Source organism: Ovis aries, chromosome 3, assembly GCF_016772045.2.
Source record: "Ovis aries strain OAR_USU_Benz2616 breed Rambouillet chromosome 3, ARS-UI_Ramb_v3.0, whole genome shotgun sequence".
Taxonomy (NCBI): Eukaryota; Metazoa; Chordata; class Mammalia; order Artiodactyla; family Bovidae; genus Ovis; species Ovis aries.
Genome location: NC_056056.1, coordinates 105,010,623 through 105,030,965, shown reverse-complemented (window position 1 = coordinate 105,030,965; position 20,343 = coordinate 105,010,623). Strand labels below are relative to the sequence as shown.

Sequence of the window (20,343 nt, the reverse complement as noted above, 5' to 3'; positions counted from 1 at the left end):
CTGATCAACTTTGTTGTATAACTGAAACTAACGCAACAAGGTAAACCAACTACACTCCAATAAAAAATTAACTTAAAAAAGAAAACATGATATGGGGACGGTGGTGGGAGGGGGGTTCAGGATTGGGAACTCATGTGCACACGTGGCGGATTCATGTCAATGTATGGCAAAACCAATACAGTATAGTAAAGGAAAATAAATTAATAAATAATAATTTTTTAAAAAAGAAAATTAATAAAAAGAAGTCACTGGAAGGTTTTCCTTCAGAATGAAAGGCTCCTCGGGGTCAGTCAACTCTCTCAACTGGGAAAGAGTTTCTTGGAACCCAGATTGGTGGTTCCTCCCCCCAGCTCCTGGCCCCAAGCCCTACATCAGGCGTGAGAGATTGGGGTCGGGGAGGCTGAGGGACCAGGTGAGCAGAGCAGCGGTCTCTGCACTCATAACCCTGCACCAGACAGACAAGGGCCACTGCTCCCTCCTCTTCTCAAGGGACAAAATGAAAACTCAGAAAACCCTGGTCCCTCCTGGATCACTTGAGATGGGGTCCCCACTCCCCAGGGGTTGAGCAGGCTTTCTAGACCTCTAACTCACGGACAGCCCCTGTGGATGGCTTCCATGATATCAACACACCACCTGAAGTCTCCTTAACATGCTTCCATAAATCAACTCAGTTTTCACATCCATAAATTTATTTTAGATGGAAATTTTCTATCAGCATAGCCTGCCCTTCCAGCGCAAACATCATCATTTAATTTAATTTAATCATTTAATTTAATTACAAACAAACACCCTTCCCCAGGAGCTGGGGCTGGAACAAGGTTGGAAGCCACATGAGTCATTTCCAGGGACCACCTCCCCCCCCACCACCACGCAACAATATAGGCTTCCCATATTGGTTAAGAATCCACCTGCCAAGCAGGAGACTTGGGTTGAGAAGATCCCCTGGAGGAGGAAATGGGAACCCACTCCAGTATCCTTGCCTGGGAAATCCCATGGACAGAGGAGCCTGGCGAGCTACAGTCCATGGGGTCACAAAGAGTCAGACACGACTTAGTGACTAAACAACAACCACCACCATTCTCTCCTGATTTAGTGTCTATGTTTAAACAAACAAGCAAAAAGATAAAATAGAACCAAACGATTTTCAGGGAATATTAGCTGGTGTTTTGTCAACACATAAGCCAGCACAGCTCATGGGCCTCTTAATAACAGATCTGACTCAATCTCTGCTACTGGGTACTTGATACCTGCCAGCCCTGAGGACGGGAAGAGGAATGAATACTCTGCTGGCCTTGAGAGGCTCCCCGTCTTTCTCCACCTTGGGACTGTCCACATTTGAGGCCAGACAGCTCTTTGTGGGGAGAGACTGCCATGTGCCTTGTGGGATAATCCCCAGCATCCTTGGCCATGGATGCCAGTGGTACCCCACCTCCTTCCTGGATCAACCGAAAACATCACCAGATATCCCTGGGAAGTAAAATCACCCCAGTGTAAAACCACTGGTCTTGGGGTGTAAATAAATAACCACACATGTGCTACAAAGTGGGAGACCAACACGGATGGGGGTGAGGATGAGACAGCAGTTTGCTCTCCAGACGAGAAACGCCGTGGCCATCAGGCGACCTCCACACGAGGACATGAAGCTCCTTCCATGCCTCGAGCTCCCATCACCACCTCCACCCCCCAGGGGCTCCCGGGAGGTAGAGACTGTCTGGCATAACAGAGCGAGCCACTTCGAGCAGTAGTCCCGTCTACCTTCTAAAGGATGGGGGGACATAAATTCACATCCTCACTTCTCTGCATGGCACTTGACGCCCTACCAGCCTCAGCAGGAAACACGGTCAAGTGGTAAGACACATCAGGAAGACAAAAAAAAAAGCTGCCTTGGCACAATTCCTCTTGCACTGGGCCCACAGCAGATGGCACGCAGGAGGATCCCCTTCAGGAGGAACCCCAGGTGCCCTGGAGGCCCATTCCCCTGTGCAATTTAAGTCTGCAGAATTTTTGATGTCCACGCAGTCTGAGTCACAGAAGAGGCCAAAATGTCATTCACACACAACAGCTTCATAAACAAGGTATCTTGATGACTCAGAGGTGAACCTAGAATTTCTGTGGCTAGCCTAACAGTCTCAGGATTACCTTTCGCCAATCAAACTGCATTAAAGCTTGAGAAACAGGACCTTCCCTGGTGGCACAGTGGATAGGAATCCGTCTGCCAATGCTGGGGACACAGGTTCGATCCCTGGTCTGAAGATCCTAAAAGCTCTGGTGATAGTAAGGCCCTGTGCCACAACTACTGAGCTCCTGCTCTAAAACCCCTGTGTGCTAAGTCACTTCAGTCACGTCCAACTCTTTAGGACCCTACTGACTGTAGCCCACCGGGCTCCTCTGTCCGTGGGATTCTCAAAGCAAGAATACCGGAGTGGGTTGCCATCCCCTCCTTCAGGCAATCTTCCCAACTCAGGGATGGAGCCCATGTCTCTTTTGTCCCCTGCATTGGCAGGCAGGTTCTTTACCACTGGACCCAGGAGCCCTAGCTACTGAAGCCCGCGTACCTGGAGCCTGTGCTCCGCAACAAGAAAAGTCCCTACAAGGAGAAGCCCCCGCAACACAACGAAGAGGAGCTGCTGCTCCCTGCCACCGGAGAAAAGCCTATGGGTAGCGATGAAGACCCCAAAATAAAATAAACAGGTTATCTAAAAAGGAGAAAGAAATAGGGTTAAGCTAACAAATATTAACAAGAAAGAAAAAAAAGAAAAAAAGAAACTTGAGAACACCCTTGAGGATAAAGGTGTGTAGAACCTTCAGTCCAGCTTGCAGGTCAAGCCACAGAGAAGCCTCGGGTGTGCCACTCTCCTCAAGGCGTCAGCCTGAACAGAGAACCCCAGGCCCCGTCCCACTTAATGGAAATACTAACAGTGCCTTAGCAAACGCTGCTCCCATCAAATGGGTGATGCACGCCCACTGCCCCACGACCCGCTGGACCAGGGCATTAGGGCACTGATCAAAGGAATACATAGAAGACCCTGCATGTCCCCTCAGGCATCGGAGCTGTCATAAGCACTGGCCTGCTCAGTAGCTTCAAGCTGGGCAGAGCAACTGTTTCTCTAAGAATGATGAAAATCCCGCTGGTGGACTTTATCCAGCTCAGTTCTCTGTGAAGAGGGTGCCCCATTCACTGGGTGCCAGGTGCCCTGCCCACCATCTGGAGCAGTCTACCAAGTGGGAGTTAGGGTGACCCCTGCCACACTCGCCCGAGCAGCTGGGGGTGGAATACAGAGCGGTCTTCTCACTACTTTCTCACCGGCAAGATCTAGAAGCCGCTGCAGCCTGGACCCCAGGTCTCAGCCAAGGAGTTTTGCAGATGGATGAGGTGGGCAGTGCCTCTCGGAACACAACCCCAGGCACCTGCACTGGGGCCTCTGTTCCGCGATGGAGGGAGCCAGCCCAGCCCAGCGTGTCATCCCAGCATCCCTTAGTGGCCAGAGGGCCCGGGGATGGAGAGCGAGCACTAAACCCTGGTGGCCCCTCCAGCGCTCCCTGCCCTGGCAGCAGCCTTGTGGGTGAAGAATGAGGTCAAATCAAATTGCCTCTTGCTGAGCCGCCCCACTGAGAGGATCTCACTCCATCCAGCACCTTCGGATCTAAAAGGCCCTCAGGGACGTGTCTGGTGGTGCAGTGGATAGGAATCCGCCTGCCAGAGCAGGAGACGTGGGTTCATTCCCTGATCCAGGAAGATCCCACATGCCATGCAGCAACTAAGCCCGTGCCCCAAAACTACTGAGCCTGCGCTCTGGAGCCTAGGTGCCTCAACTACTCAAGCCCACATGCCCTAGACCCCATACTCCACAACAGGAGAAGCCACAGTAATGTCAAGCCTGCACACCGCCATGAAGAGTGGCCCCTGCTCGCCGTAACTAGAGAAAACCTTTGCAAAGCAATGAAGATGCAAGGCAGTCAAACAATAAATTTTTAAAACATTTTGAAGTCCTGACCACATCTGTGAAACAGCTTTAAAAGACCAGCCAGTTAAACTGCATCTCATTAGAGGTGTCCACTCTCCTTACTGTAGATGGTGAAGGGAACAAAATAAGGGAATGGATGCCTCATTTTGAGCACACAAAACATAGCCTAAATCCAAAGGCAGAGCCCCTGAGACAGCAGCCCGAAGCGCGTGGAACCAGGACTGTCCCTGCGGCCTCAGACTCGGTGATCTCAGTGCTTAGAGCGGCCCGGGCTCTCTCCAACTTTGACTCTCTAGTTCAACGTGAAATTCACACATTCTCGGTGTTACAGTTCTATGGCTTTTTTTTTTTTCCACTGAAAACATTATATTTACTTAGATACAGACTTTTTATCATATATCACATGAGGAAAACTTAAGTTAAGAAAATTAGTCTGCATAGTCCTAAAAGCTTCTTCATAAAATCTACCTGTACTAAATTTAGTTTTTATCCTGGACTTATTGTTTTCCATGTTCCTCAACACAGGATTCTCTGTTTCATTCAAGTTGGTTGGTGATGCAGCATTTCTTGAAAGATTCCTCTTTTGTTGCCTCCAAGGTGTGTCTTTTGAGTCTCTGATCACTGTTCTGAAAGTTGTTAAGGCTGGTGCTTTTTTCTTAGTTTTAGTTTTTTCTCAGCTGAATTAAATTTTGCTGAAACTGAAGCAGCTTCTGTTCAAAAACAACAGGAAGTTTTTAAACAAGTTGATGTTTCAATACTCTAACAATACCTTGTGTGATGCATGAATTCGGTCATTCTAACCCCTCTACAGTTTGCTTTGTCTATTTCGACGGAAATAGTTCTGAGGTTTGACAAACATGTACAGTCTTGCAACTGCCACCAAAATTTAGAATATCATGTCTACCTCCCCTGCCAAAAGCCCCTCAGGTCACCTTCTCAACCCCACCCTCAACCATCACAACCACTGACCTGTTTTCTTCCCTGTGTGTGTGTGTGTGTGTGTGTGTGTGTGTGTGTACACGCTCAGTCGCCCAATCATGTCCAACTCTTTGCAACCCCAAGGACTGCAGCCCACCAGGCTCCTCTGTCCATGGGATTTCCCAGGCAAGAATACTGGAGTGGGCTGCCATTTCCTTCTCCAGGGGATCTTCCTGACCCAGGGATTGAACCCACATCTCCTGCACTGGCAGGTGGATTCTTTACCTCTGAGCCACCTCAGAAGCCCTTTCTTCCCTACAGTTCTCCCTTTTTCAGAATGCTATACAAATGGAATCATACAGTTTGTGCTTTTGAATCTGGCTTCTTTCATTCCACAGGGTGCCTTTTTACTCCTGAGTCATATTTCAGGTACAGATGTGCCAGTGAAATATGGGACATAGAGGTTTGTTTATCCAACTTCCTGGGTGAAGGACAGTAAGGACTGTTTTCTATTTGGGGCTACTGTGAATAGAGATGCTGTGGACATGTGCTTATAAGTCTTGGTGTGGGTAAATGTTTTCATTTCTCTTGTCTCAGTCCAATCTGGGAGTAGAGTCACTGGGTCATACAGTAAGGTAATTGTTACTGTTTCCCAGGTGGCTCAGACGGTAAAGAATGTGCCTGCCAATGCAGGACACCCAGGTTCGATCCCTGGGTCAGGAAGATCCCCTGGAGGAGGAAATGGCAACCCACTCCAGTATTCTTGCCTGGAGAATTCCACAGACAGAGGAGCCTGGCGGGCTGGAGTCCCAAACAGGCGGACATGACTGAGCAACTAACTGCGAGAAACTACCGCAGAGACTTCCAAAACTGCCACACCATTTTCCTTCCCGCTAGCAAAGGATGAGAGCTGCTGCTTCTCCAAGTCCTCATCAGCACTTTCACATCATCAGGGTTTCTGCGTTTTGTGTTTCATTGTGCCTGTTTCTATTTAAGCCATTCTGATATATGCATAATGGCGTCTCATGTCCTTAATTTGCATTTCCTTAATGACTAATGATGCTGAACTGCTCTTCATAGGCTGACTGGCCATCTGCAGCTCTGCTGGGGTCAAGTATACCAGTTCCAGAATTTCTGCCCACTTATTAAATTGCTTTGCTGTCAAACACTTGTGAGAGTTCTACGTGTATTCTGGATGCAAGTCCTTGATCAGATAAGTGTTTTGAAAATATTTTCTTCTGGTTTGTTTTTCTGTCTTTTCGTTTCGTAGCAGTGGTTTTTCACAGCACAGATGTTTTTAACTTTGATAAAATCCATTTTACCAACTCTTATACTTTATGCTTTTCGTGTCTGAAGCAACCTTTGCCTGGCCCGAGGTCACAAGGTTTTCCTACTATGTCTTCTTCTATAAAGTTTTTACTTATTGCTTTTACTTTAGGCTCATGACCCACTTTTGCTCGTTGTTATACAAGTTGTAAGGAACAGGCTGAGACTTTGAGGTTTTGATTTTTCTTTCTTTGTTGGGTTACCTTGGCGCTTTTGTGCCAATCGGCTGATCATTTATGTGTGGGTCTACCTGTAGATGTTACTGTCTTCCATTGACCTATATACCTGTCTTTCACCAATACCATGCTATCTTAACAACTGTAGCTTTAGGATAAGTCCTGAAGTTAGGAAGTACAACTTTTCCAGCTCTGTTTCTTGGCAAAATTGCTTTGGCTATTCTAAGTCTTTTGCCTTGATATGTAAATTTTTGAACTGTCACTTTGGAATGAGCTTATCATTACCCAAAACATTTATGCTTACGCTTCTATTTATTTGTTTTTGGCTGTGCCAGGTCTTGGTAATAGCATGTGGGATTCTTTCCAATTGTGGTGTGCAGGTCCTAGAGTGCATGGGCTATGTAGCTGTGGCCAATGGGCTCAGTAGCCCTGCGGCACGTGGGATCTTAAGTTTCCCGACCGGGGACTGAACCCACGTCTCCTGCATTGGAAGGCGGATTCTTAACCAGTGGACCACCAGGGAAGTCCCATTTGTTAGTGTTTCTACATTTTCACTTGAGCTGCATTGGTCAAATTGAGTTGGGTGCCTTATCTTCTTGAAAATAAAACAGTGGTTATCTTTCAGAGACCAACCAGTGCCTCCCAGACCACTCACACAAAATGGTTTTGCCAAATGGCCTCGGCTGTGAGGGCTGGGCTGTGGAGCACACACATTCTGATCTGGAGGGGCACGTGCTGTGAGGAAGAAGAAGGTAATCTGCCTCTCCAGCCTGCTGCCTGAGACAGGAAGGAAAAGACACAAAAAGGAAAAGCTCTGAGAAGCAGCCCTGAGACCTACCACAGGAAGGAATATGGCTCCTTGACAAATCGGTGAAGAGGAGATAACACAGAAGGGGCCCTTGGAGGGTGCATAGGAGTTCACTGATGCTGGACACGAAGAAAGTTAATTCTTCAAAGGAAGATGCCAGAGCAAGGGGTGAAGGAGGCAGGAAGCTCACAGTGGCAAAGTGGCAGGAGACAGAGGCTGGGGATGAGGTCTGGAATCCCCTGCTAAGGGTCAGGGGATTCCTTATGCTATTCCACATAAGCAAGCCCATGGAAGTTCCTGAGTGGGAAGGGCATTACAGATCTGTATTTGAGAAAGATCTTTTGGATGGCAGGCAAAAGATTCCCCTAGAGGTCATTTTGTGGAGGTGGCAACAGATATGTGATGAGTACGTTTGACTAGGGAAATGGCCAGGATCCTAGACCAGAAGATCCCTAAAAGACAAAAGCACCAGCTGGAGATACCAGACAAGAGATTAAAAGGGGATGGAGAATCAAAAACTGAGCAGAAGATCTAAATAGACATTTCTCCCAAGAAGACATACAGATGGCCAAGAGGCACATGGAAAGATGCTCAATATTGCTAATGATGAGAGAAATGCAAATAGAAACTACAGTGAGGCATTCCCTCACACCAGTCAGAATGGCCATCATCCAAAAGTTTATAGAATATAGATGCTAGAGAGGGTGTGAAGAAAAGGGAACCCCCCAACACTGTTGGTGGGAATGCAAATCAGCACAGCCTTATGTAGAACAGTGTGGAGGTTTCTCAAAAAAAGCTAAAACAGAGTTACCGTATGACCTAGCAATCCCACTCCTGGGCATATATTTGGAAAAGACGAAATCTATAATTTGAAAAGATACATGTACCCCAGGGTTCACTGACAATAAACGAGACACAGAAGCAATCTAAGTGTCCTCTGACAGCGGAATAGATAAAGAAGATGAGGTGTATATATATACACACACATTGGGATACTGTGTGTGTTAGTCACTCAGTTGTGTTTGACTCTTTGCAACCCCAGGACTATCGCCCGCCAGGCTCCTTGGTCCATGGGATTCTCCAGGCAAGAATACTGGAGTGGGTTGCCATTCCTTTCTCCAGGAGATCTTCCTGACCGAGGGATCAAACCCAGGTCTTCTGCATTGCAGGTGGACTCTTTACTGACTAAGCCCTCAGGGAAGCACAGAAATAGAACACTACTCAACCATTTAGAAAGCAATGAAACCATGCTATTTGCAGCAACATGGGTGGACCCAGAGACGGTCACACTAAGTGCAGTAAGTCAGACAGAGAGGCGCAAATATCACATGATACCACCTATATGCAGAATCTTAAAAGAATGATACACATGGACTTATTTACAAAACAGAAACAGACTCCAGACATAGAAAACAAATTTATGGTTACCATAGGGAAAGAGGGGTGAGAGAAGGATAAACTATGAGTTTGGGATTAGCAGATACATAAAATAGATAAACAACAAGGAAGCGCTGCATAGCACAGGGAACTATATTCAATATCCTGTAATAACCTATAATGGAAAAGAATCTGAAAAAAGTATGTGTGTGTGTGTGTGTGGTGTGTGTGTGTGTGTGTGTGGTGTGTGTGTGTGTGTGGTGTGCGTGTGTGTGTGTGTGTGGTGTGTGTGTGTGTGTGTGTGGTGTGTGTGTGTGTGTGGTGTGCGTGTGTGTGTGTGTGGGGTGTGTGTGTGTGTGGTATGTGTGTGTGTGTGTGTGTGCATTCTGGTGCACAGTCACTTTGCTGTACACCACAAACTAACACAACATTGCAAATCAACTATATTTCAATTTTTAAACAGCGTGGGGATGGAGAGGAACACGCATCTACTCCTTACTCCCCTGGACCTTGAAACGCATCTACCTCTCACCAGGTACATCCACAACCCCCTGCCGAGTTCAGCTGTACAACCCCAGCCCCCAGCATCCTCACTCAGAGCATCTAACTCAGACACCCTGTGAATATTCATATGCTGCTCTTCAGGGGGCAATCTTTTGTGCTAAGTTTGTCTCAAGAAGGAAGCTAAAGCGGCTGGAGCTCTGGGACCACACAGGGAGCAGGTTTCAGGATGAGGGGAAATGTGTGTGTACCTATTGCGATTTATGTTGATGTATGGCAGAAACCATCACAGTTCTGTAAAGTAACTGTCCTCCAGTTAAAATAAATAAATTAGTTTTTTTAAAAAAGAATGCAACCTTCCAAAAGACGGCGTTGCTTTTAGGAGAATACCATGGGGTCTGGATAAATTTCTTGGCAACCTTAAGTATAAATCTAGTTGGAGCCTCAGTGTGAAGTCTGAAAACCAGACAAATGGAACAGTCGGCCAGAGAGCCCGAGTGACAGGAACAACTATTCCCTGGAAGGGAAAAAAGGCCAGAAAGCCATCTCTGTTTATTTTCACAGAATGCGGAGAATAAGCGTCTCCATGAGATCAAACCAGCTCCAGATGGGAGTCGCTAGGTGTTTGAAATCAACGTCCGGGGGGCCTGATGGCCCTGCTTCGGTCCTCTCCTCCCTTCGCATCTCAAGATGACAATTTCATCTGTTCACGGACGCAGGCTGTCCATTCAATAACCATTCTGCTTCATCTACGAACTTCAAACTCGTCTTCTAATCTAAGTCAGAACACAAAAGTACAGGTCTCCTTCACTTCCTGCTCGGCCCACTTCCCCCTGGGCTCATTCAAAACCAGTACCTGGAGGCAGTCTCAGAACAACCTATAATCAGGGGGTCTGGCCTTTTCTGTGAGAGGCCGCGCCCACCTTAGTCCAGCTCTGAACTGATCAAGCTGTCAACTCAGCCACTTCCCTGGGACTAATCACAGTCAAGTCTCCCATTCTCCCCGCCCTCGCCAGCCCTCAGGGGATCTCAGAGCCTTTTAGCGGGTTGGTACCTTCAACTCTAAGATTAGGCTTAGAGCACAGGCCTGAATGGGGTACTGATTCTATCAAAGAAATTGACAGAAAGAAGTCAGCTGTGAAAACGATACACCTTTGGAAGCGGTTTAGTGTCTAAGTCGTGTTTGCCTCTTTGTGACCCCATGGACTGCAGGTCCAGCAGGCTCCCCTGCGCATGGGACTTCCCAGGAAAGCATACAGGAGAGTGTTGTCATTTCTTTCTCCAGGGGGTCTTCCCGAGCCAGGGGTGGAACCCATGTCTCCTGCCCTGCGGGCGTATTCTTTACCACTGAGCCACCAGGGCAGCCCTACGATACACCTTTAGTCTTCATCTAAAAGTCAAAACTCTGTGGCTTTCCATTTAACTAAAACAAGACAAGTGAAAACTTCCCTTTCTTCCTCATTTATTTCTTTATATTGAAGTAGCGGTTGGTTTCCGATGTTGGCTTGGTTTCTGGTATGTATACATTCTTCTTCATATTCCTATTATAGTTTATTACCGGATATTGAATACAGCTCTCCTGTGCTATCAGTAGAAGCTTGTTGCCCATCTATTTCACGCACAGCAGTTTGCCTCCGCTAACCCCAAGCTCCTCGTTTATCCCTCGCGTACTCCCTTGTCCCCTTGGTAACAAGTCTGTTGTCTATGTCTGTGAATCTGCTTCTGTTTTGTAAATGGGTTCATTTGTATCATATCTGAGAGTCCACAATGAAGTGATATCATACAGTATTTGTCTTTGCCTGACTGACTTCACTTCGTATAATCGTCTCTAGATCCAGCCACCCTTCCTCATTTATTTAAAAACGAGAAAATATTAAAACAAAACAAAACAGTTCTGCCGGGGGTCACTTTGCTGCCCTCATACCGTGTCTTCATGAGCCTTTCTCAGAAATATGGTCACGAGAGCCACGTGCAAAACCTCCTGTAGCTGGTGCACGTGACCTCGCCATCGTGTCAGAGGACGAGAGCCAAAGGCGGGCAGGTGCCCTGCTTCACCCTGGCCCAGGGGTTCCCGTCAGGAGGCAGCAGGCGTCCTCAGGTTGCTGCCCTGTGACAGGCAGGAAGAACATCTAAACTCTCTTACAATCTTGTAGGAAAAGAAAAAACAAAACACCCACACAGTGGGGGAACAGTTTCCCCCACTGTGTGGGTGGCGGGGCCCCTGAGCTGTTATCTGCAAAGGGCACTTCTGGGGGTTACCCAGCTGTCACCACCGTGTGGATTCCACCCGAAAAACCTCAAGCCAAACAGTGGGGAATGAACAGCAAGACACAATTTTCCACTCTGTGAAAATGACATGACTTTACACAAATAAACTAAAATGCCATGGCAATAAATGAAGTGAGCGCCGGATCTGCCGTCAAAGGCACGGTCAGTCACAGCTGATGCTCCTCCTTGCTCGGGACATTATACGGAAGGAATATGATGAGGTCACTTTCCACCCTCCTAGCTCCCTAGTCCTCTATCCTACACCACATCTCACACACACACACACACACACACACAGGGACACGCTCACACTCCTCTACCACACACACAGGTCTAGAGTAACAGGTGTAGCAGGAGTTTGAAGCTGAGCGGTGCCTGGGGCAGAAGTGGGGATGGTTAGGGTGTGCGTGTATTAGCGTAGAGCTGGGGGTAGGGTTGAGGGGTCCTAACTCTGAACACTGTGCATGGTATTAATAACAAGAGAGATTTGAGAGCCGAGGCACCAGCGCAGATGCATGGAAACAAAACCAGCATCCTTTGAGCCTCAAGCCCCTTCCTTACCACACAAGAGCCCCTCTGGCTCCAGGCAGCTCTGCCCCCGTGTGTCTGCATCAGCCTAAGAGGTTCTGCCCGCTCACAGGGTTATCGGATCTTAGCGGGCCCTTCCCCTCCCACACTCAAATCCTTTATAGCCCCCCAGCCTGTTCCTCTTCATACTGAGGAACGTCCTCCCAAAAGCAGCCTCTGGGAACTCTGCCTCCTCTCTCCCCTCTAGCTCACCCCCATCCACTGAGGTTGTCTGCTGGGATTTCTCTTCCACCTCGCTCGGCCCTGGCTCTCCTGTTGTGTTTGTGTGTGATCAGCCTCCCAGCCATGTCCAAGTCTTTGGGACCCCAAGGACTGTAGCCTGCCAGGCTCCTCTGTCCATGGAATTTTTCAGGCAAGAATACTGGAGTGGGTTGCCATTTCCCACGCCAGGGAGATCTTCTCAACCCAGGGAGGGAACCCATGTCTCCTGCATTAGCAGGTGGCTTCTTTTCCAGTGAGCCACATGGGAAGCCCCCATATGGCTCTCCTGTTAGAATCCTGGAAAGAGACCTGGTGTTAGAACCTAAAGTCCCAAACCTTGTTTCCCAAAATATCCCTATCCACACAAGAAAGACCAAGGAAAACCTCAATTCTGTCATCTGGGTTCTGGGCCAACGCAACAAGAGAAATGGAAATCATTTCTCAGTAGCAACTATGAGCTCTTGCAGTGACCAAGAACTGTACAGACCCAAGCTACAACCCCATGAATATATGTGCACATATAGCTGGATCACTTTGCTGTACTCTGGAAACTAACATGACATTGTCAAACTATAAAATAAAATAAAAATTAAATTGAAAATAGGATAAACTACAAGGATATACTATACAACACAAGGAATACAGCCAATATTTTGTAATAACTATAAATGGAGTATAACCTTTAAAAATTATGAATCACTATTTTGTACACCCATAACTTACATAATATTGTACAGCAACTACACTTCAATTAAAAAGATAAAAACAAAAAATGTAAAAAAAATCAAAAGTAGTAAGCAGGAAAACAGTATAGCAGCTCTTCAACAGTCTAAAAATAAAATTACCAAAGGACCCACCAATTCCACCCAAAACAACAGAAAGCAAAGTTTCAAAGAGATATTTGTACTCCCGTACAAAAAAATGAATGTATTTGCAAAACAGACTCAAACATAGAAAACAAACTTGTGGTTACCAAAGCAGGGAAGGGATAAATTAAGAACGTGGCATCGGCAGATACAAACTACTATACATAAAAGATAGCCAACAAGGTCCTACTGTATAGCACAAGGAAGTATACTCAGTATCTTGTAATAATCTTTAGTGGAAAAGAATCTGAAAAAGAACTATATAAACATATGTATATACAACTGAGCCAATTTGCTGTACACTTTGAAATTAGCACTGTAAATTAAGCACACTTCAATAAGTAAATAAATATATAAATAAAATGGCAAAATCTATCTTAGATATAATTTACACACATTAAAAAAGTGATCAACAAAAGGACAGAAGTTTCAAGTACTCTAAATAAGAGAGTGGGATTTTCAAAGAAAGGATTCAACCAGAAACCCACTCCCTTCATCACCCTCCCCCTCCAGAGGGCAGAGGCGGGTAACAGAGCCAGGTTGCTGGAGGAGCCGAAGAGACATCACCAGGCAACATGGTGACCTGCAGGCATCTGGGAGGGAAGGCTGGTCCCTTCTGCGCCCACTGGCCCCAGAGACAGGACAGAGGCAATGGGACAGGAGGCAGGTTGTGCAGCTTTAACCTCCAACCCCATGAAGATGTGATAGGGAAGAGCAAATTTGACTCCATACTGGATCTGTTTCTTTAACTTTTGTATCCTGCTGCTTTTGCTACAAGTTAATCATTAAAAGAATGTTGCTTATAACCTGAAATATACAGGGTAGCCCTTTTTTAAGGCTCTGACCTTTAAAGGTATAACACTTTTCCATTCCTATAGAGATAAAAAGTTGCAGAACAGAGAATACCGGTTTGTCTTGGAGGTTTACAGGAACATTGTGCCCTGACCTACATGGACAGCTGCAAGAACAAAGGATTCCAGCATCAAGAGGCTTGTAAAAACCAGCCACCACCACCCTCCAGCCCTGGGCTCCTTTTAGTATTAAAGACTGAATTCTAACCAGGGTAAATGATTCTTTGGGACACCAGTCCACCATCTTGGCAGTCTGCTGACTTTGAATAAAGTCACTGTTCCATGCCCAACAACTGGTCTCAATGGACTGGCCTGTCATGTGAGTAGCAATAGGGATGTGCTTATTGCCTCTATTAATTAAGCATCTTAATCCATTTTGATGCATGCAAAGGGGAAAGGTTAATACACGTATAAGAAACAAACATTTTTGATAAACATGATGCAAGCTGAGACAAAGGCAGAATCACAAAACAAAACAAAAAGAGGGACTCTGATTCATTTTCAGATGGACCCAAGGCAGGAGTCAGCGAGCTCCGCACTGAGGGGCAAGGACCTCATTAACAAGCCCTCACCTGGCTTTCTGGCCTCATCTCTCATCCAGGAACCCCTGTCTCCAGTTCTCACCCTTAGAGTCCACTACCAGAAGTCACCTCTGTATCCCAGCCCTAGAGCGTTACACTTTTGGTTTTGAAAGAAATGACCTATCTACCACCACTTTCACATAAAAATCTTACTCCTCCAAATAGTGATAAACTCTCACCAATCAGCAACTAGATCAATTTCATCTAACTGCTATGCTACTGACATTGTGGGTAAAGCAGCCAACAAAATTAAGCTCAGAAACAGGCAGACTCAAGCAAACCAAAAGCTATAAATCAAGAAGGATACTCTTTAAAAGAAAAAGATGTAACTTTACCTACCTGTGGCTATAGCGAATGGCTATCGTCAGCCCAAGCTGCAATTTAAAAAAGAGAGGAATACGTATTAAATAATACCAAGCATACGCTGAATTCACAAGAAAACTAACTTAACATGGCCAGTTTTTAAAACATTTCTTAAAACACCCTCCTGCTAATGCTTCATAATAACATGCTTTTGTTGCTGTTTTTGAATAATTTTACTTTTTCTAATCTTGTGTTAACTTTAACTTTCCACAGCACCCTGGCAATGTTGAAAACAAAAATACAAATACAAGCATGTACTCATTTTAAGATAAAATGCATGAGCGCTGGTGACATCATTAGGCGGGGGCAGCTCTGACAAGAGCAAATATAAGCAAAGAACAAGAGAAACTAAATACCGACTTCTGACTCCCAAGCCCAAACCTTTAAGAGCTGTCACTCAAGGGACATACGAATCAGGCAAAAACCGAAAAAAGAAACTCAGGAATGATGTGGATTGCTTCTCAATCAGTGTTTTGTGCTACAAAACTGAAACCAAAACAATTTTATTTTATAGACAGCCCATTGATATCTCACTTGTACTTTTGTTATTTTTAATAACACATTTTAATGACTGACCTTTAGTTTCAACTTAGTTCTTAAAAATAATTGTATTTTTTTTTTTTGGATCTCTACACATTGGTATTTTTATTTCTTTTTTTTTTTTAATTTTAAAATCTTTAATTCTTACATGCGTTCCCAAACATGACCCCCCCTCCCACCTCCCTCCCCACAACATCTCTCTGGGTCATCCCCATGCACCAGCCCCAAGCATGCTGCACCCTACGTCAGACATGGACTGGCGATTCAATTCTTACATGATAGTATACATGTTAGAATTCCCATTCTCCCAAATCATCCCACCCTCTCCCTCTCCCTCTGAGTCCAAAAGTCCGTTATACACATCTGTGTCTTTTTTCCTGTCTTGCATACAGGGTCATCATTGCCATCTTCCTAAATTCCATATATATGTGTTAGTATACTGTATTGATGTTTTTCTTTCTGGCTTACTTCACTCTGTATAATTGGCTCCAGTTTCATCCATCTCATCAGAACTGATTCAAATGAATTCTTTTTAACGGCTGAGTAATACTCCATTGTGTATATGTACCATAGCTTTCTTATCCATTCATCTGCTGATGGACATCTAGGTTGTTTCCATGTCCTGGCTATTATAAACAGTGCTGCGATGAACATTGGGGTACATGTGTCTCTTTCAATTCTGGTTTCCTCGGTGTGTATGCCCAGAAGTGGGATTGCTGGGTCATAAGGTAGTTCTATTTGCAATTTTTTAAGGAATCTCCACACTGTTCTCCATAGTGGCTGTACTAGTTTGCATTCCCACCAACAGTGTAGGAGGGTTCCCTTTTCTCCACACCCTCTCCAGCATTTATTGCTTGCAGATTTTTGGATCGCAGCCATTCTGACTGGTGTGAAGTGGTACCTCATTGTGGTTTTGATTTGCATTTCTCTAATAATGAGTGATGTTGAGCATCTTTTCATGTGTTTGTTAGCCATCCGTATGTCTTCTTTGGAGAAATGTCTATTTAGTTTTTGGCCCATTTTTTGATTGGGTCGTTTATTTTTCTGGAGTTGAGCTGCATAAGTTGCTTGTATATTTTTGAGATTAGTTGTTTGTCAGTTGCTTCATTTGCTATTATTTTCTCCCATTCAGAAGGCTGTCTTTTCACCTTGCTTATAGTTTCCTTTGTTGTGCAGAAGCTTTTAATTTTAATTAGATCCCATTTGTTTATTTTTGCTTTTATTTCCAGAATTCTGGGAGGTGGATCATAGAGGATCCTGCTGTGATTTATTTCTGAGAGTGTTTTGCCTATGTTCTCCTCTAGGAGTTTTATAGTTTCTGATCTTACATTTAGATCTTTAATCCATTTTGAGTTTATTTTTGTGTACGGTGTTAGAAAGTGATCTAGTTTCATTCTTTTACAAGTGGTTGACCAGTTTTCCCAGCACCACTTGTTAAAGAGATTGTCTTTACTCCATTGTATATTCTTGCCTCCTTTGTCAAAGATAAGGTGTCCATATGTGTGTGGATTTATCTCTGGGCTTTCTATTTTGTTCCATTGATCTATATGTCTGTCTTTGTGCCAGTACCATACTGTCTTGATGACTGTGGCTTTGTAGTAGAGCCTGAAGTCAGGCAAGTTGATTCCTCCCGTTCCATTCTTCTTTCTCAAGATTGCTTTGGCTATTCGAGGTTTTTTGTATTTCCATACAAATCTTGAAATTATTTGTTCTAGTTCTGTGAAAATAATAATTGTATTTTGAAAGGGTCTTAAGGAGGCTACAATATTCCACTGTGGATTAGACAGAAGGTGTCTCTTATCAGGAAAGACTTCTACACAGGGCTCTTAACCGCCCTTTTAAAAAATGTTTTAATGTTTATTTTTTGTTTCCTACGAGGTATAATTGACAAGTGAAAGTGTATCTATGGAAAGTGATGACTTTAAATATATAAATATACGTTGCAAAATGGTTACTGTGCATTATCACTTTAACATATTCATTTCCTCACAGTAACTTTTTATTTCTTTTTTCAGTGAAAACACTTAATATCTGCTCTCTTAGCCACTTTCAACTGTACAATACAGTATTGTTAACTACAGTCACCCCACTGTACATGAGAGGCTCAGAACTTACTCATCTTAGAACTGCAAGTCTGTCCCCTTTGACCAGCACTTTCCACTTACCCCCACCCTGCAGCCTCTGGCAACCACCACTGTACTGTCTGTTTCCAAGAGCAAAACAGGGTTCTTTCAGCTCTGAGACAAAGCCACGAAAGGATGGGATGGCAGAGTGCAGCTGATTCTGAGGCTCACATTGGGAAAGCATGGCCAAACCTGGGTCCTGGAAGGTTCCCCTGACTGCCCCCACACCAGGGGGGTGACGACCTGGGCCAGGGGCTCACTGGGCAGGGTGTCAGCACAGACTTCACAGCAAGCCTGTCAGCTCAAGGTCAGCAAGGCAGCTCTGAAGACTGCAAGGAAATTGCACCTGTGATACACACGTGACATCAAGAGAAAGTGTGCATGATGCCGGGCACAACCACAAGCGGAGACTCCAGGTGACAGGGTGATTTCCTCCCTACCTTGTAGGGGTGCCAGGGAAACCTCTCAAGCACCACTAGGGGTCGAACCATACGGTGTGGGCTTCAACCAGTGGTTGAAGTTAAGTGGTGTGGGCCACTTAACAACGTTGTCACCGGGTTATCGTAAGGACAAAGCAGCTTTTCTACGTGTCTCTCTGGGTGTATGCCCACACGTGTGCCTACTGACGGACGAGGTGGTGCGTATGCTTGGTGCTCAGTCGTGTCCGACTCTTTGCAACCCCCTGGACTGTAGCCCGCCAGCCTCTTCCATGGGATTTTCCAGGCAAGAATACTGGAGTGGGTTGCCATTTCCTTCTCCAGGGGATCTTCCTGATCCAGGGATCGAACCCTGATTTCCTGTATTGTAGGCAGACTCTTTACCATCTGAGCCACTAGGGATGGATGGGGAAAACTCTATAAATAAGCAATACCACCATTTATAGGCAATACTCCCTGGGGGAAAATGTCATCACATTTCAAAGTTTAATTGTGAAGTTTTTTTAACTTTAGTTTTTGGAACTTTGTTTCATCATGGCTTCCCAGGTGGCCCTAGTGATAAAGAATCTGCCTGTAACGCAGCAGCCACAGAAGACGCAGGTTCCGTCCCTGGGCCGGGAAGATCCTCTGAGAAGGAAGTGGCACCCCACTCCAGCGTTCTTGCCTGGGAAATCCCACAGGCAGAGGAGCCTGGTGGGCTACAGTCCACGGGGTTGCAAAGAGTCGGACACGACTGAGCATCTCAGCATTCCCCTTCCATCGTGTAAAATACACAGTGCTCAGCCCTAATCATGCCTATGGAAGTCTCATTTACCCACTTATGGCTGAATTACTACATGACTAAGAATCCCAATGGCAGTTAAAAACCAAAGCGCCAGCTATAATATCATTTCTGGCAAAAGAAAAAAGTCTGCCTAAGTTGGACGTGACATCCCCAAACATATCACTGACAGTTCCCTTGATGTCAGCTGTCACAGAAGTAGGGGTGGGGAGGTGACTTTTGAGGTGCTCTCTTGGGTGCTACAAGACGACAGGAGGGTACCTGGGGAAGTGGGAGGGTGGATGGGGTGGGGAAGAGCCAGGAAGAGGAAGAGTCAGGAGAAAGTTTAGGGCTACAAAAGCCCAGTGCTTCTAGCCAGCTCTGTTTACTGCAGAATCCCCTAGCTACTCTGGGAATAGCTCAGCTCCAGAATCGTTCAGCTAGCTGGTACCACTGATTGCCCTGGAAATATGGAACCAGTGACAGTAAGGCTTCATGTTACCAAAAGCATATCTAAAAGTGAAGACATAACATTGAGTTCACACACCCCTCACCTGAATGGACTCTCACCTCAGCCAGGAGGGCATCTTCTTTGAGATTTTAACAAACAGAAAAGGAAGACGCCTGAGGGACCATCAAGAATTTAAAGAACAAGGAAGAAGGTATTGGGGGAACAAAATACAAGTAGAAACTGCAGCCCCCAAAAGGTCAGGATGAGCCAGTTACCAACTTCACATGCTGGGTAGCTTCACATTTCCTGGGGTGAAAAAGTTCTGGCTTCCAGTTAGGCTAATGATAAGATAATGTGACTGCCTGAATATTTTGATAAGCTTTGGAGTACTGTTTAATTGGTAGCTTTTCCACAGTTAAAAGATAAGCCCTATCTAGAGCAGGGTGAGGAAACAGGACTGGGGAGGACAAGAATAATAAAGAAGCAGAAAAAGTTCTTACATGACAGCTGTGTTGGTTAAAAGGGGCTGGGAGTTAAATCCTTCATGGTGGTGAATTTCAATTTAACGTTTTTATTAGTCTTTTCCTGGCTTCTGAATCAAATGTGGTTTACAGTCTTTTTTTTATAAATATACTTTTTTAATTTTATTTTATTGAAGTGCAGTTGATTTCCAACATTAAGTTCTGCTGTACAGCAGAGTGATTCAGTTACATGTGGATACATTCTCTTCTTTTTGGCCACGCCACCCAGCATGCAGGATCTTAGTTCCCCAACCAGGGTTCAGACCCTCCACCCCCGCCTGCATTGGAAACATGGAGTCTTAACCACTGGACTACCAGGAAGGTCCCTACAGTCATTTCAAAGAACACTTTTGCTAAGAAAGAAACAGTGAGTCTTGGAATCATACAGACCAGCCACAGAACACCGCAGGTCTTTGAAGATGCGCTCAGAGGCTCCTCTGGGGGCCCAGCAACGAAGATTCGTGTTCCCAGTGCAGGGGGCCAGCTCGATCCCTGGCCAGGGAACCTGATCCCACAGGCTGCAATTAAGCCCAGCATAACCAAATAAATAAGTTTTTAAAAAGGTGCACTAGGAAATAGGATGACTGGAACCTGTATGAAGGTCCCAGAGCTACTGATGGGGGGGTGGATGAGAACAGGCCACTGCACAGTCCTTCTGGAAACCTGTGTTAAATGCCACATAGAATGCACTGCATCTGATTAGGCAGTCCTGAGAAGGTGCT

General features: G+C 45.5%; 1 protein-coding gene across 2 annotated transcripts in view; it reads right to left on the bottom strand.

Moving 5' to 3' along the window:
• The window catches only part of ACOXL (acyl-CoA oxidase like), a 372,099-nt gene that overhangs the window by 256,013 nt on the left and 95,743 nt on the right, over positions 1 to 20,343 (bottom strand). For both annotated transcript variants that reach the window (XR_006059556.1, XM_042248150.1), the window contains exon 10: positions 14,766 to 14,800. Coding sequence is in view for 1 of the 2 variants with exons in the window: in XM_042248150.1 (XP_042104084.1) it covers positions 14,766 to 14,800 (35 nt within the window). In the remaining variant the exon portion in view is untranslated. The remainder of the gene's footprint in view (positions 1 to 14,765; positions 14,801 to 20,343) is intronic.